General features: G+C 41.1%; 2 protein-coding genes across 3 annotated transcripts; both read right to left on the bottom strand.

Annotated features, from left to right (window-relative positions):
- Positions 1–9: 9 nt before the first annotated feature.
- Positions 10–13,721, bottom strand: LOC5522125 (adhesion G protein-coupled receptor L1). 2 transcript variants are annotated; one of them, XM_032367419.2, is made up of 22 exons: positions 13,341–13,721; positions 13,204–13,240; positions 11,484–11,681; positions 8,464–8,532; positions 7,074–7,135; positions 6,771–6,812; positions 6,560–6,698; positions 5,801–5,956; positions 5,617–5,710; positions 5,067–5,238; positions 4,787–4,836; positions 4,378–4,486; positions 3,880–3,983; positions 3,431–3,533; positions 2,564–2,735; positions 2,251–2,326; positions 1,966–2,032; positions 1,784–1,869; positions 1,196–1,325; positions 796–837; positions 511–558; positions 10–437 (listed from the first exon to the last, which is right to left on the bottom strand). In XM_032367419.2, the coding sequence occupies exons 1-22, from the start codon at positions 13,380–13,382 to the stop codon at positions 405–407; spliced, it is 2,031 nt and encodes a 676-aa protein (XP_032223310.2). In that variant the 5' UTR covers positions 13,383–13,721; the 3' UTR covers positions 10–404. The 2 variants fall into 2 exon arrangements, with proteins under 2 accessions (XP_032223310.2, XP_048580492.1); XM_048724535.1 differs by lacking the exon at positions 8,464–8,532.
- On the bottom strand, positions 9,195–11,477 carry LOC116604706. Its single transcript, XM_032367426.2, has 2 exons — positions 9,388–11,477; positions 9,195–9,320 (listed from the first exon to the last, which is right to left on the bottom strand). Exons 1-2 carry the CDS (start codon positions 10,620–10,622, stop codon positions 9,290–9,292), a joined length of 1,266 nt encoding a protein of 421 aa, XP_032223317.1. The 5' UTR covers positions 10,623–11,477; the 3' UTR covers positions 9,195–9,289.
- Positions 13,722–15,449: the final 1,728 nt, after the last annotated feature.

Raw genomic sequence — 15,449 nt, 5'->3', positions numbered from 1 at the left:
AACAACAACTTTGTGCGTCCTTTTTTTATTTGAAGCCTGATCAGCTATACAATTGAAAATTAAAGGCTCCTACAATACTGAACAAGTCACGAGAAAAACTGGCCAAAAATATTTTTATTTGGCTATTAAGGCTTTTGGGTTGCGAAACCTCTAAACTTGAAAGGGAAGGTTGTATATATTTGAGATTGCATTCGTTAATTTTAAATTAAACGGAAATATATCCTACCGATGGGTGTAATAATCCTCACGAAACGTTACTTATTTTCTTTAACTTCTGGGAGAAATGACCCTGTCTAGCTCTCTGCTTGTCTGATCTCGTTCCCTCATCGTTGCCTCGAAAAGTGCTTTGCTTCTAGGGCTACTCTGTGCAGTAGTACGTGCTCAATAGGGTGTCGCTGCATGTCTCATGGAATGTACTCGAAGTGGAAGACGGCCGTCTGCAAGGAGATAAAAAACGTCACCTACAAACTTGGGGATGTGCGGGACATCTTCCAAAGCTTTTCTCCTTACCTTTTCCTTCAATTTCTTTTCCTTCTTTTGACGGTAATAGTCCCACAGCTGAAATAGTACCATTAGATTAGTAAAGGTTAGTACGCAGCTCTTACAAGCTGCAATTTGATTGGGCAAATGAACAATATCCGCACCTCGAGACAAAGAACGAGAAGAATAGAGACAAAAGAACTCCTTTGTAGAACAAAGATTATAGGGGACAAAGCAGCTGCGTACTTACTCATTAGTAATGCTGCTGGACCTTCTACATTAGAACGACCAAATAAGGTTTTATTTCAGATTTACCTCCTTATTCTGAGCAGCGTAGAAAACGGCTACAAGAATGCCCTGAAAAAAAAAAACAGCAGGCTAAATTGATATCCGCATTGATAACATTGGCTAATATTTACATTGGACGGGTGATACAAAGATTACGATGTTGATGATAGAAAATACCTATAATAATAATAATAATAATAATAATAATAATAATAATAATAATAATAATAATAATAATAATAATAATAATAATAATAATAATAATAATAATAATAATAATAATAGTTTGGCATTGACGTGTCTATGGCACTTTTGTAAATCCCTCTGACAAAAATCCTGCATTGATCCCTGTTAGAGACGATGACATATTGGTATCTGGCATTTCCAAACCCCCATAATCAGAACATCATGATTTTCTTTGGCCCACCTGCAGCGCAAACAATACGATGAACGCGTAGTGAAACCCCTTCTTCTCGGAGCTGTTAGCAGCCAATACCCCAAACACCCACGTCAGGATGACCACGAGGAGCAGAACGATGAAGCTGAGCAGGCGAAACCTGTGGTCCGACAAAGCAGCTGGCTTTAGATCGTTATCATCATCACCTCCCGCTAAACGTCTGACTTAGTGTTGGTAATATAATTATCAACAACAACAACAAACACTCGAGCTTGGAGCTCATCGTCATCAACAGAAAAGCTTTTAGAGATCACCATCATCAGAACACATAACGTAGTTGGATCATCAACAGCAACAGACAGAAGCCATCATTTTTATCATCGACAGAAAAATCGAGTTTGTAGAGAACACATCATCATCACTATCATTAGAACACCTGACGTAGTTGAGGTCATCATCGTCTTCATCATCATCAACAGCAACAGACACAAGCCATCGTTTTTATCATCATCAACAGAAAACTCGAGTTTATAGAGGTCACATCATCATCATTATGCTATATGGGAATTTCCACATTGTGTTTTCCACCATTTTAACAAATCACTGGACACTACATGCCTTGTTCGTTCAATGTTGACATCGTCCGGGTCGCCTTTCCACGTCAGAACTTCTACGAGCACCACCGAGCGAACCAACAAGTTCAGCTATCAAAATAACAAGATGCTTTGAGCATAATATCTCTGGCTTATACGGCTTTATTTAGCTTTAGAAGAAGAAAAAAGGAAGTGCTTGCTACTTACCGCTACAAGTATGACTCCGGGTCCTGCGAAGTACCAGAGCTCTGTTCCTTCAATGGGTAGCCAACAACTAAAATATCATAAAATACCAAAAGGCTCTGTTGTGGCTTGTGACAATAGCTTGACTAAACATTTGATAAACACGTTTCGTATCATAAAGCACACTACTCGTTCTGTTGGTCAGTTGGAAGACATGGAGAAGCTCATACATTATCAGGGACGAAGCCAGCTTTGAGAGGATCGCATATATATGTTACTGGCTACGCCCCTAATAGTTATCAAACTTACAATTCAGCCTGTTTGGGCACACCTCCATGTGGATATGTATAACCTGCGCAGGCTCCCGCAAAAGCAATTGGAACACCTGAAATACGATGCTTCCTTTAGCTGAATACAAACAAGTCCCTCTTTCACATCCTTTTCCTGTGCGCCCCAAAGTCTTCGTGTCTCACCGCCAATGTTGCGTTACTTTCTTTACTTTTATATCTTTTTTCTTGTTGTAGGATATTAAGAAGATATTGCACCACTGAGCTTCCCTTGCTAAGGCGAGACAACTATGAGATGGAAGAATTTAATTTATTTCTGAAAAAAAAGTATTTACCCCATCCAACTGCTGTGTAGATGTACCAGGGCTGGCTGTTTTCTTTGTTGAAGACTTTCTTGAAGACCGACACGTAGTGCAAACCTTCCATGAGTAGCCAAGTTAACGCTGCCAACTGGAACAGGTGCATCAACGGCGAGATGACGTCACATGACGACCTGCTTGCATAGAACTGAAACGAAACATCGAACACTTGATCATGATATTTGAACATAACGTTATACTCACAGCCTTCAAGCTCAGATTGAAGAAATCGAGCACTTCGAACATTACTGCGCTTGCATGTTTAAAAATGAAATGACACAACCAACCCTTGATCATTTCTTAAAATGTCTCAATACACACATATCCTGCACGCCAATAATTGACATACGACGATCTCGATATAGTCCAGCCAATCTACGAAAATTTATAGCCGAACCTAAAAGTAATTGCAACACAAACAATTTTATTGTTAAACGATAAGAAAATACATTCTAAACAAAATCCCCAAAGTTCTCTTGGAGGAACATCTCGGAATTTGACAATAAACAATTTCTTTTGTCGGCCATCTAGGATTCTTTTATTCTCCATGAGCGCACTGGCAAATCGATCTCGTCAAGAGTGCATTTGTGAAGGGCTTGTGCGCCATGAATAACAATAGAATACAAGATTGCTGTTCCCCCAAGAAAACTTTGGAGAACTTTTGGGAAGTTATTAAGGACATGCTACTCTGTCGTTTAAGACCTAAATCATTTGTGTTGCAATTACTTTAAGGTTAAACACTAGGTTGACTGGACTAATAGGTCTACAAAAGCACGACTCCAACTAGACACTTAGCTGAGCTGTCAAGAATACTCACGCCAACTCGCGTTTCTAGATACTCACGTTGGTGTTCCCTGATGAGAGCCCAAAGTAAAAGATTAAATATCCAAGCGCCAGCGAGACGTCCAAGCAGAGAGCAATGCGCATATTGTCCACAAAATGATACCTAAATCAGCAGATGCAGAAGTTAGACATGACGTCCCTGAAAAAGACACTGCAGAAAAATCATGACTATAAACAGTAGGAGGCCACCAAACCAAGCACCTAGCGCTTGCAAAGCACCGCCACAACTTCATGCGAGAAGAGAGCATTGATCTTTTCATACGTGTGATCAGTATCTGGATGTCAGACAAGTAATATGAACTTTTGTGGTGGTGAGGATTTGTAAAACCTGCACCATCTACATCCTACATTATCCTGCTTATTATTCTAAGAGGGACCCTTTGGGTTTCGTAGAGAGTGGGGGAAGGGGTGTCTGATTAGAGTGGATGATACCCATGGATGCCACACACCCGACAACAATGATGCAGGCAGCGCAGATGATGAGGCACAGCAAAGAGATGGTACTCAACACCCATGCCACGGTCACCACCGTCTCGCGCTCAGTCGCGTCGTCCTGAAATACACAGACAGGCTCTGTGAGAAGGCAAAAGAGCTTGCGCTTTACTAAGATACACTACCTAGTAGTTGTAGTGGGGCTCTCTACCTTTAGTCAGGCGCGCATCCCCCTTGGCAGCCTCCTATGGCTGCGCACCCCCTCCCCCCTCGGCCAATCCTGGGTACGCGATTGCTCATCAATACTTTGCACAAGTATCGTCTCATATTTCACTTACCAGGATCGATTTACTTTACAAATTTCAAAAGGCAGTACTTAAATCCATGTGTTATAAGCCATAGTGCTTCATGGGTAACAGATGTAATAAAAGGATGTTCGAAAAGCTATAGTAATTACCATTCCTTTAGAGACCAAAAGTAAGCTGTATACAGCAATATATTTTATTTTAACGTACCGGGATGGTCTTGTCCATGGCGACGGCATAGCTGCCAAAGTGTTCACATGCGCAGACCGTGTGGGTCTCGTTTGTCTCGTGAACACTGCAACCTTTCGTATGGTACATCCTGAGGCAAGAGTTGGAATGATTATTATACCGCGAATCATCATCATAATATACCACACAGCTTTAATATCTTTGTCTCCCCAACAAACAGTTATAGTTGTAGACATGACACGTGAGGGTAGGGCGGGTGCGATGGTGCATATGGAATTAGACGTGACTGCACTAAAAATTTAAAGCAGAAATGTAGCATTAAGCACAAAATGCCAATATGAAGGTACACTGGCTAATATTTGCACCCTTGCTAAGAGGTGGCCAATCTTTGTAACAACGAGAAACCCAATAGAAATTAATGAAAGATTACCTCCTAGTCGGGTTCCAGCTGACGCACCGAGGATTCGCGAAACCTTGAACCTGGATGTCAACAAATCGTCACAATGGGTCTATTGTCACACAATCCAATGTCACACAATCAACCTTTCTTTACTCTGTTCCCTACTTCAGCTACAAGCACAAAGGTGTGAAATATTGGGGGCGGGGTCACGCACTGGCTGCATACTATACTCACTTAGAGTTGTGAAATATTGGAGGTGGCGTGGGGGGGGGGGGGGGGGGGTCACACATTGGGTTCATACTATACTCACTTTCCTATGTCGTAGCGTGACAAGCAATGGTTTATCAAGTTTTCCCATGGGGGAGAGAGGCGAAAACGTGAAGACCTGGCTATTCAGAGTAATGTCCGGGAATTTCTTATTGGTGCGAAGCCGCCCGTAATCGTCCACGTAGAGATCGGAAATGTATGAATCAGCGATCCTCCTATCGACAGGGATGCAACGTTGTTAGCAATAAGTAGGGCGTCGGCTCCGAGGTACGGACTATAGGCTCCAGTAGTATTAGCATGGCCAGAACAAGGACTGTATTGCGTCACGACCTCTTTTTCCAACAGATAAACATTTTTTTTACGTTCTTTAGGCAAGAGTGATATATACAAAATTGTTTTCTTGGCATTTTGTACAGTCTCATATGCAGTTGTTCTGATTTTGTCGCGCTCTAGCGCAGGCCTGACAGAGGTCAGAACCATAGCATTAAATTTTGTAATGCCTTCGTAATTATTTCTAAATCTGCTATTTGGTTGGGCGCGTAATAATAATGATGATAAACGGAATCTCTAAGATTTGTTTTGCCTTCACTTACTTCATGAGATCAACTTCGACTTCCCTCTCGCTCATTGCCGACAGGTCATACAGGTCAGAGAACACGGACCAAGTGTACGGGAACGAGTGCACCCCTAAAGACGGTGATATAATATATTAGTAGTAACACACATGATCTGCTTTTCTTCAAATCAAATGCCGCGCAGTCAAATCACGTGACTAACCTCGATCCCTAAGCATCTTGGGAGAAATCTTGATCTCATCCCGCAACATCTGCCATGCGCCCGTGAAGTGGTCTGGGTTCGAGTAATCGGGGAACTTCAAGTAGTCTTCGCTCGTGTCATTGATGTCGTTTCCGCTGACCAATCCACTGCCAAAAGCTGAAATAGACCGTATTTCACGATGTTGCGCGCGCGTAAAAAAGCCACAGATTTGCGGGTCACACCCGATCCAAAATGCGGACGAAGGGGAATGTGACTCCAAAACTCCGCAAAAGTAGCACTCTGGCAGCATTTTCTATAGCTTCGTCTGGAAACTCCACTTTGTATGCTATTCTAGATCAGCTTTGGCCCGCCAGTCTGTGGCATTTTGGACGCGCGCGCAAAATCTCGAAAACGGTCTATTCAAAATAACCTTGCAAGTTAATGCTAAAAAAATAATATTAAACAAACAAACAGAAAAGTTGTCTTCACCAATAGGCCACAGATGTGTTACCACATTAACCTTTAACCTTGACATTTAACGCACATATTCTACCAACTCTATTGGCTGATTCAGGATTTCTGAAATGAGTGGGGGGGTATTGCGCTAGGTAAATTTTTGAATTTTAGCTTTCATACATTCCTTTTTAAAATTTCCATACGGAGGGAGAGTTCGGGTAGACGTCTGAACCTCTCGAATCTACTACAATCTAGTAGCAAGGGAATGTGGGGGAAGAGCGAAGTATGCCCTAGATCTTTCTAGCTGCTTAGATTGTTACTTACCGAAGAGCTTTTTGAATATAAACCCAGTTTCATTGACCCCCATGCCGTTGGCTACGTAGAACTTGGCGAGCTCGAGTCCATAGTGCTGAACCATAGGCACCAAGGAGAAGGAGGACACATTTTCTGGCTTGTCTCCTTTCTGTTACACACAAAAGATAAATGATCAAAAAATGATATTTTGTATAGAAACAACAGAGCAAAACCGACAAACCTTAATGCACTCGGCATGGGCCTCCATCGCAGCTGTATTGTCCTGTGAAACATGACAATAATGTTACCGATGAAATATCGTGATATACTATACCATAGGGAGTATAATCTTTGCCAAATTGGCGTGGACAATCATTTACGCTAAGGTCGATGAAGGAGGAAGGCTGGGATACACTATGTAGACGATGGTTTTTCCGATCCTATGTCCAATCCTTGTCCTTCCTACAAGCGTACACGGACCCTAGCCAGTCACGTCAGCCCCACCTTCAAACCACAAATACATACTTATTACACTTTTCTGTACCTCCACGCATTTCTTAGTAGAACAAGACTGCAGATTTGGGGTCCAGTCCAACACCGCGCAGCCTGAAAATGGAGTTGTACAACAAACCGTTTAGATTTTACGTGAAGAGAATGGTAATGTGTCAATGATAGCATCTTGATGCGCAAACTGGTTGACCAAAGATGCTCTAACCAGTGCTAGTTTGTATGCAGAGTATTTGCTATCTATGTATAGAGTAAATTATAATTAAGTAAATTAATAAGTGCACATTAATGCTTTCGAGAGTACGGTAAAAAATATGACAGTTTGGTATGGAGGTATTGAATGATAAAAAGTGGATGTGCAAATGTCACGATGGTGACAGTGGTTAGGCAGTTTACAGAACACACTTAGAAACGGAAAGGTACACCACCATTTATGACACTTGCATTGAGCAAACGACAACATACAACTGGCAGAGATTCTGCTTATAAATTGCTTGTAAAAAGGTTACGGAGATGCAAATGTTTTTTATTCAGAAGATGCTGCCTGCGGCCGCACACTGTTAGCGAACGTAAAGATGCTTTATCAGCTCAATAATAGTAAGACAGTATTTAAAAGGTAAACTGATAATAGGTCGAGGTAGGAGAAACAGTTCATTTAGTTTGATATAAATGAAGTCATCATGCACGTGATCACAGGATGGATAAGGATGACGTCATCATGCACGTGATCACAGGATGGATAAGGATGACGTCATCATTGTGCACGTAATCACAGGATGGATAAGGGTGACGTCATCATGCACGTAACACAGGATGGATAAGGATGGCGTCATCATGCACGTAATCACAGGATGGATAAGGATGACGTCATCATGCACGTAACACAGGATGGATAAGGATGGCGTCATCATGCACGTAATCACAGGATGGATAAGGATGACGTCATCATGCACGTAATCACAGGATGGATACGGATGACGTCATCATGCACGTAATCACAGGATGGATACGGATGACGTCATCATGCACGTAATTACAGGATGGATAAGGATGACGTCAACATGCACGTGAATAAGAATGGCGTTACCATGGCGTTATCATGCTGAATAAGAATGGCGTTACCATGCACGTGATGAAAGACTGGATGTTGATGACGTTATTTTCCACGTGATAAAAGGCTGTATAGTGACGTCATTGTGCCGAGAGAACGATTCATGCCGCTAACATTTGTGTTGTTTGTGAATGACAAAATCATGCACAGATTATAAATCAAGCATTGCCGGAATATGGTGTCGGAGTGTCGACCGTGCTTAGTGGTCCCGTGGTCACATGGTCCCGTGGTCTCGTGGTCATGTGATCCCGTGGTCACGTGGCCGTCGTGGTGTGTCCTGTGGTCGTGTTCCGGTTGTCAGCATGCATGTTCTCACCTTGTGCGGGCAAGCCACCGCCAGACGTTATGTTTTGATTCAGCAATTGGTTGTAAAGGTCCTGTAGTTCTGGGTGACGCAAGTGTTAGACACAAACGAAGGTATTAATATTCCGTGATATCTGACCATGTTAGCGCACTATACTCGAGTTTTGATGATCTTCAGGTTGAGGCTCACCAATAGTATTATACAGGGCCGTAGAGTATACAGTACAGTATTGTTCCGGCTCGTGTGGGTGTAGGCCTAAATACATAATTCCCGAAAAATGGTCTAAAAATCTTTCCGGAATTTCCCCCCAAAATGTCTAAAAATCCCAAATTTGTCTCTAAAAATCCCGATTTCTCCCCTAAAAATCCCTAAAAATCTCGAATTTTCTTTTTTTTTCATAAATATGCCATTCCTCCCTTAATTATAAAAAATATATCTTTATCTTTGTTTTTTTTATTTATTGTACATGTATAAATGCACAATTCAGCATTATTCGCATCGAAAGAAATAACTTTCCACGATTTACACATGTTTTACAAACTAAACTAACTTCTAAATACTGACTTCTAACTGGTGTGACAATTTCAGTGTCTTGTGGCATATACAACAATTGCAAAACGAACAATCTGCAACTAACTCGCAACTTCATACCGTCCCAAAAGTTAACGAGTATTAACCCTGAGCATCAAGGCCGCCTCGATATAGTCCTCCAGCGCATCATGCTGTTGATCCCCAAACATCGTGGCCAACAGGGAAAAAACTCTCTCAGCAGCTGCAGATGATGGCTGTACGAGCGCGATTCGTTGGACTGCAGCAGACCATGCAAGGAGTTCTTGACTTACTGCTTTCCACCATGGCCAGATGTCTGCCTGAGGGTCAAAGTCATCGGGGATGTCTGCAGCTTTCACGAGGTACATTGGCAGCTCCGTCCTTAGCGGCTGGATCTCGTTGTTGTTCAGGAATGGTACTTCATCCAGCTGGTTGATGTCTGCAGCGTTTGGTCGATACACTTTCACATACTTTGGGTTGAAAAGTCGTGCTGCTTTAAATACCCGGACGGATTTTGCCACCACTACGTCATTAACCAACGTCTGGGAGTAGTAATCAAATGCCGGCACAAGGCACTCTCTCACGGCATACTGGTACCACCTGCGTTGATCGGCAACATTCATAGGAAACATCTGTTGAAGGGTGTTTGCAATTGTAGGACAGTTCTGCACGTGGATAAACGCACCTAGCTCATCTAACTTCTCAAATGCAATGAAAACCAAAGCGCCGTCTCCCTCTAAAGTATAGGTCGCTTTGACAAACTTCTCAAGCTCCATAAGGGCTGCAAACTCAACCCTTAGCTGAACTGGATTGTGTAGTAGTGCATCGGATAGCTTCTGCCAGGATGCTTTCGCGAACTCTTCGTCATGTGACGCAGAGACGTGCGCCCACTCCTCGAGTACCACCTTGGCGCATTCCCACAGACTCCACCATCGGGTCGAGTTGTATCGTGGCATAACCCTCCCGGTAAGGTTCTTCCACACACGTCTTCCTTTCATGCTGGTTGTACTCTTGTACTCTTCTTCTAAAATGAATGGAATCAGCTGTCGCATATTCGAAGATGATGAAAGACTCATTCCTGCTTCCTCGAATATTTCTCTAAAGAACTCAACGCGATTTAGAGATGTGCCGCTTTTTAGGAACGCTTGAACAACTTTGATGCGAAATACCCTTGTGGATGTCGAAAGGGTCTGGCCCTTTGGATGGTGTGCCTGGTCATATTTGTGCAATGCTTGGACAATGTCCTCTTCTCGCTTGCCTAGCTTCTTTAACTTTTCCTTGTTAAGCTCCTTAACATGAACCTTCATGATGGACATTTTAACACTCACCACTTCCTTGCAAGCAGCACAATAAACCTCATTATTGCGTACGATAAGGTCTTCCCCCTTGAACTCTTCGACGCGTTGCTTAGCAGAAACTTTTGTTGGCTCATAGTAAGTCGGTTTGTTCCTTGACCCTCGTCGGTTTCCACCTTGATTCACAGCAATTTTCCTTTCCCTAGATAGGTCGCCATCTCTTGGAGCCTTCAAAACATCCAATAAAGACTGGACTTCTGCATTTCTTACGCAGTTTAAAACCTCGGGCTCGGCTGGATCAATATCAATGGCTGATGCTTCTGCCATTTTGAACTAGCAATGCTTCCAGGCCTTCCATTGAAACAAACGAGGCATTCTGGGAATATGGGGTAAACCGCTGACCGGTACTTTTTGTATGATCAGAAAACGTTATTGACGATCGGTTTAGTGGAATAAATCACATTTCTATCGAAATTCCATAAGTATTTGGTAGGAATTTTACCTAAAATTCCTAAGACCCTAAATAATTTTCTAAAAATCTTTAGATTTTCTAAAAATCCCGTTTGACTCTAAAAATCCTAAAAATTCCGGAATTATGTATCTAGGCCTATGTGGGTGGATACAAACTCACAAGCTCATACTATTGAAAAGAACTTATTCTCATAACAAACGATCTCCAACGTTTCCACAATGACAATAATTCTCTCTGTAATATCTGCCCAATATCTGAACACTTCTTTATAAAAGGATATGCATGAGCTTGCAACGGGTTCTTTTGAAAATAGGTGGAGTACGTACTTGGTATATATTAATTAGACCAGCATCATTGCGATAATCAACAACAGCAGAAACAACAAGCGACATTTATACAGGATGTAAACAATGAACCAATCAAAGTTTAGAATACACCAAATACCCGTTTTTGGTGTACTGTATATTCTTTTGGTTCACGAACATGAATATTAGGGCTTTTTGTATATATCAAAACAAAGCTTAGAGATATTTACATCATCCAGGGTTTGCTTGAGTAAACTCGTAACCCGTCAATTCCTGTACAAGATGTATTTTTTTTTGTAGTAAGTAATGTTGTTGACTCAGCAAAAAGTAAAAAAAAAAGATAATAAACCAATTAACATTTTTTATTCAAAGCACAACAAAAGCAAGCATGCGAATATCCGAATGACTTACTCTTCATCCATTCTTGGTTTGTTGACGACGATGCTGGCTGCTGGGCAGCGGTTGCAGATGGACTGAGCATGCTCGAAGGGACGTTCACAGTCATGGTTGGACTAGCAGCGACATTTGCCTGTGAGAGGGTGGGTAGGGGTGCTTGTGATGCTTGAGTTGAAGATGAATTCGACCCAGAAACACTCGACGAAAAAATCACTGCATTTGAGAAAAAAAGACGCATCTAAGAGACAACTCTTCCATACTCAAAAAACGACTGATGTTGCGAACTACAAACTTCAAGGATGGTTTTGATTACCCAGGTCTGTTAAAAAATCCTTTATATATATATAAACCTAGGAGTTTAAAGGATATGTTGGTGCACTCCTCTCTTAAAGAGGATAGTACTCAGGTTAGAGGTTGTGGTAAGTGTGGCGGTAAAAGGTGTAGGGTGTGTAACTTTCTTAAGACAGGGCGGGAGTTTCGCAGTACAGTTACTAATAAGAAATATGTCATTAATTTCGACTTAGACTGTAACTCAGATTTTGTTGTTTATCTGATTACTTGCTCTATGTGTAGCAAGCAATACGTAGGGTCTACTATCAATAGTTTTAGGAAGCGTTTTAATAATCATAAAAGTAGGTTAAATAAGCACCCTAGTTTACCGGTTAGTGAAAGAGTTAAGGATGACCTTATCTATCAACATTTTCATTGCGACAATCATTTAGGTCTTAATAATGTTACGGTACAACTTATAGATAAGTGTAACTCTGAGGCTCAGCTTAGGGAAAGGGAAGGCCAGTGCGGCTTATCGGCTTAAGTCTATCTACCCGCGGTGTCTTAATAGTGATGACTTTTTTTGTAGTAGGAACCCACGTAGAGATGTGTAAATTCTTTTTATCCATAGCGCGCGCTATTCTTAGAAAATGCGCGTTTTTGTCAGTTGTAATGTTTTTGCGTCTCGCGCCACTATTCTGATGTAAATAAGCTTGTAACGATTCACCTTCTTTAGTCTGTATATTTTTATATATGTCGGATTCTTAAACGAAAATTTAAGTCGGATTTTGGATTCTGATAATCGTGACTGCGGATTTTGCCGATTCTTGACTTAGTAAAAAAAATGATTTTCTTATTATCTATTGTTTTCTTCTACCATGCGTTGCGGATTCGATTTGAAGCAAAACTTTGTGCGGATCGGCGATTTGAAAAAAAGTGGAGCGGATCGGCAGCGGCCCCTATTCACCCCCCCCCCCCCCCCCCTTATATAGCAAACTAAGCATTCTTAATGCGAAAAATGTGCTTAAATCTGCTTAGATTTTACTGAATCAAGTTTTATCATATAACTTTTGGGCTAAATATGAAACATAATTTTTTTTAGAAAAAGTTCGTTTTACCTATTAAAACTAAAAGTTTGACAAATGCTTCTATTGCTAGCCGTCGTTTCATATTCAAAGCAAATTATAGAAAATATCTTGCAAACAGCATTTGTGGGCTGTTTAGAAATATCCAAAACCATTTCTTCGCACTTTTTGTTTCAAATTCGGATATCCGGACATTAACATCGCGATTTGTGATAAAAGAAACCCAGAGACACTTGCCGAAACAGGTTCACTCACTCAGTCAGTCACTTATCGTTATTTATGCAAAAAAACGAGCAACTAGGAAATTTCGAAAAATACCTAGTATCCTCCTCTTATCAAGGTTAGAGGTATCTTATTGAAAACGGCTCCCTTTCACTTACCGGTGCTGTTGGCTGCGTTCGCTCCTGCGAGTACAACCTAGAAGGAAAAACAGTTCATGTTTCGACTGTTTAACAAAGAAATAAAACAGAATACTCATAAGTGCATAAAAGTCTTTAAGTAGCTGAGTTTTGCTAACCTGAAATACGAAGCAGGTTAACCAAAGCATCTCTGTGTCCATTAACGCCGGGGAAACGCAAATTTCGGAAGTATTTTGTGAATTTTTAACTCATCAAAAACCGTCCGTCAAATGAGTTTTGCGCAGTTAGAATCTAGAATATGGAAATGTTAAAAAGCCTTAATAATTCATAGAGGACCCATGGCAATAAATATTACAATATTGGCCCCGAAAAGCATCGGCAGAACTCGACGAATTCACGACGATCTCTTGTATCCGCTAACATATAACGAGGCACAAAGAACTATAAAAGCTATGCTGGTAGTGTAAAATAAACCATTTTCATTTGCTGAAATGTTTAGTTAAGATGTTGTACATGGATCAATATTTTTGGGGGAAATATATTCTAAGTCACATTCCGAAGCAGGTGCTGGATGCTATAATCAGGTTTATGATGACGTCATCACTACGCGAATGCGCATACTGATGGGAAACTGTTTTCTGACTTTTAAACGAGACAAACAGCTTTTTATTGCGTTATAAAAATAATGTATAGATTAGAAGTGTTTGTATTCTTTTCTATAGCGGAAAGAAGCCATATCAATCAATCTTGTTTTGAAAACTGTAGTCAACAAAAAAAAATTCCTAGCCGATTCGGTCAATTCCTTATAAGGACATCATGAACCATATTTCGAAGTCCGCTTCAATCGTGTGAACTTGTAGGAATTTGTGTTAACTACGATTTTGTAGGCCGCCATTTTAAAATAGGCCCAGGCCCTGAAGTTTTCCGCTCGCTCGCCCCAGGCTCTTTTAGACCATTTAGAAAAACAACTGCCGTGATTGATATCGTCAAGAATTTAATTTCGCCCCAGCGGAACGCGAAATGTAATAACTTTTCAACGCAAAATGTAATCTTAAGCTTTAAGGCTAGCCTAGAGATTTCGACCCCAACAGCGCTATCTATGACAAGGTTCCTAGCTCTGTCTTTGACGGCTACGCTACGCACAGCTCGATGAGATGTAGAGTGAAAAATATCGAAGTCTACTTAGGGCGACTTGGACCATGGGAATTTTTAAGATTCTATCATGGCGGACGTGTATGCGAACTCTTTTTTGCGCAAAGACAACGGGTCTTGCTAACTCGAGCAGTCTCCCCTGGCCTCGCTCTACAATGATGGCATCACTAGGCCAGTGCTTAAAAACGCAAGACTATTTCCAGTACCGCGCGGTTAAACCAGCCTTTTTGTTTTGAAATGGCGGCTTTTTACCGGCGAACTGTCACATTTTGGGGAATGCTTAGAAAACTAGGGCAAAGCTAAGGCTATAATTTTCTTTATGACTCCCTCATTATCACACAAATCTGTCATCGTTTGTACAGTGTGGTTTTAATGCTGTACATTTAGTCAAAACAGCGACTGAAGTCAGCCTTTCGTACCTTTTCTCGAACGATTCAACACTACGATTGTGCTTGTTTTCTCCAGAGCACGCGCATGCGTACTGCGCTGCACATGATATCGGCATCATTACATTACTATAGCAACACATATATTCAACATTAATTTTAAGATAAAGCCAATAAAGCATTCTAAAAGAATAAAGTTAAGCACCGAGCACAGGCTCACCGTTTTGGGTGCACAAAAAATTAGGGCAAACATTCTTGCTCATCCATGTTCCTCGGAGCAAAAATAAGAAAAAAACGTAACGGTGTTCCCATACCAGGAAAATTACGTGAAATAAATCCTGTAATAAATGTTCCCGGCATTAACAAAACTCTTTTTCAAAACCTGATAAACATCCCACAAGAAACGGAATGACGTCCAATACAAGGAGAGTCGTGATTAACCTTGTTTTTCATAACCTTGGTTCCTAACACTCAAAAAAGACTCGGCAGTTCCGTGTAATTAGCTATTCAATAGCGGTAAACGCTATCTTGTTAACGTCACGGTAATTAGGGCTGGCATTATTATAAAGTGTTAATTACCCCATTTAACAATTGCCTTTTGAAATAGTGTTGTTATGGATAAATGTGCAAATCACAGGTAGCAACTCTACCAGGTACGAATTCAATTGCACCAGAACTACATCGCGAGTACTTTTTTATCAGTGATAACTTAATCAGGATTGGACTTTT

This window comes from Nematostella vectensis, chromosome 3 (genome assembly GCF_932526225.1).
Source record: "Nematostella vectensis chromosome 3, jaNemVect1.1, whole genome shotgun sequence".
NCBI lineage: Eukaryota > Metazoa > Cnidaria > Anthozoa > Actiniaria > Edwardsiidae > Nematostella > Nematostella vectensis.
The sequence above is the reverse complement of the archived record's forward strand: the minus strand, read 5'-3'. Positions and strand labels throughout refer to the sequence as shown.

What these genes read in the sequence shown, in the direction of transcription:
- LOC5522125 (XM_032367419.2), bottom strand. Translation starts at nt 13,382, where the DNA reads ATGGACACAGAGATGCTTTGGTTAACCTGCTTCGTATTTCAG. An exon ending in TCACGCTACGACATAGGAAA is followed by an intron (nt 4,837 to 5,066) that starts GTGAGTATAGTA and finishes GTTGACATCCAG; the next exon opens with GTTCAAGGTTTCGCGAATCC. An exon ending in ACGCTGCTCAGAATAAGGAG is followed by an intron (nt 559 to 795) that starts GTAAATCTGAAA and finishes GTACTATTTCAG; the next exon opens with CTGTGGGACTATTACCGTCA.
- LOC116604706 (XM_032367426.2), bottom strand. Translation starts at nt 10,622, where the DNA reads ATGGCAGAAGCATCAGCCATTGATATTGATCCAGCCGAGCCCGAGGTT. An exon ending in AACAACAACGAGATCCAGCC is followed by an intron (nt 9,321 to 9,387) that starts GCTAAGGACGGA and finishes TTTGACCCTCAG; the next exon opens with GCAGACATCTGGCCATGGTG.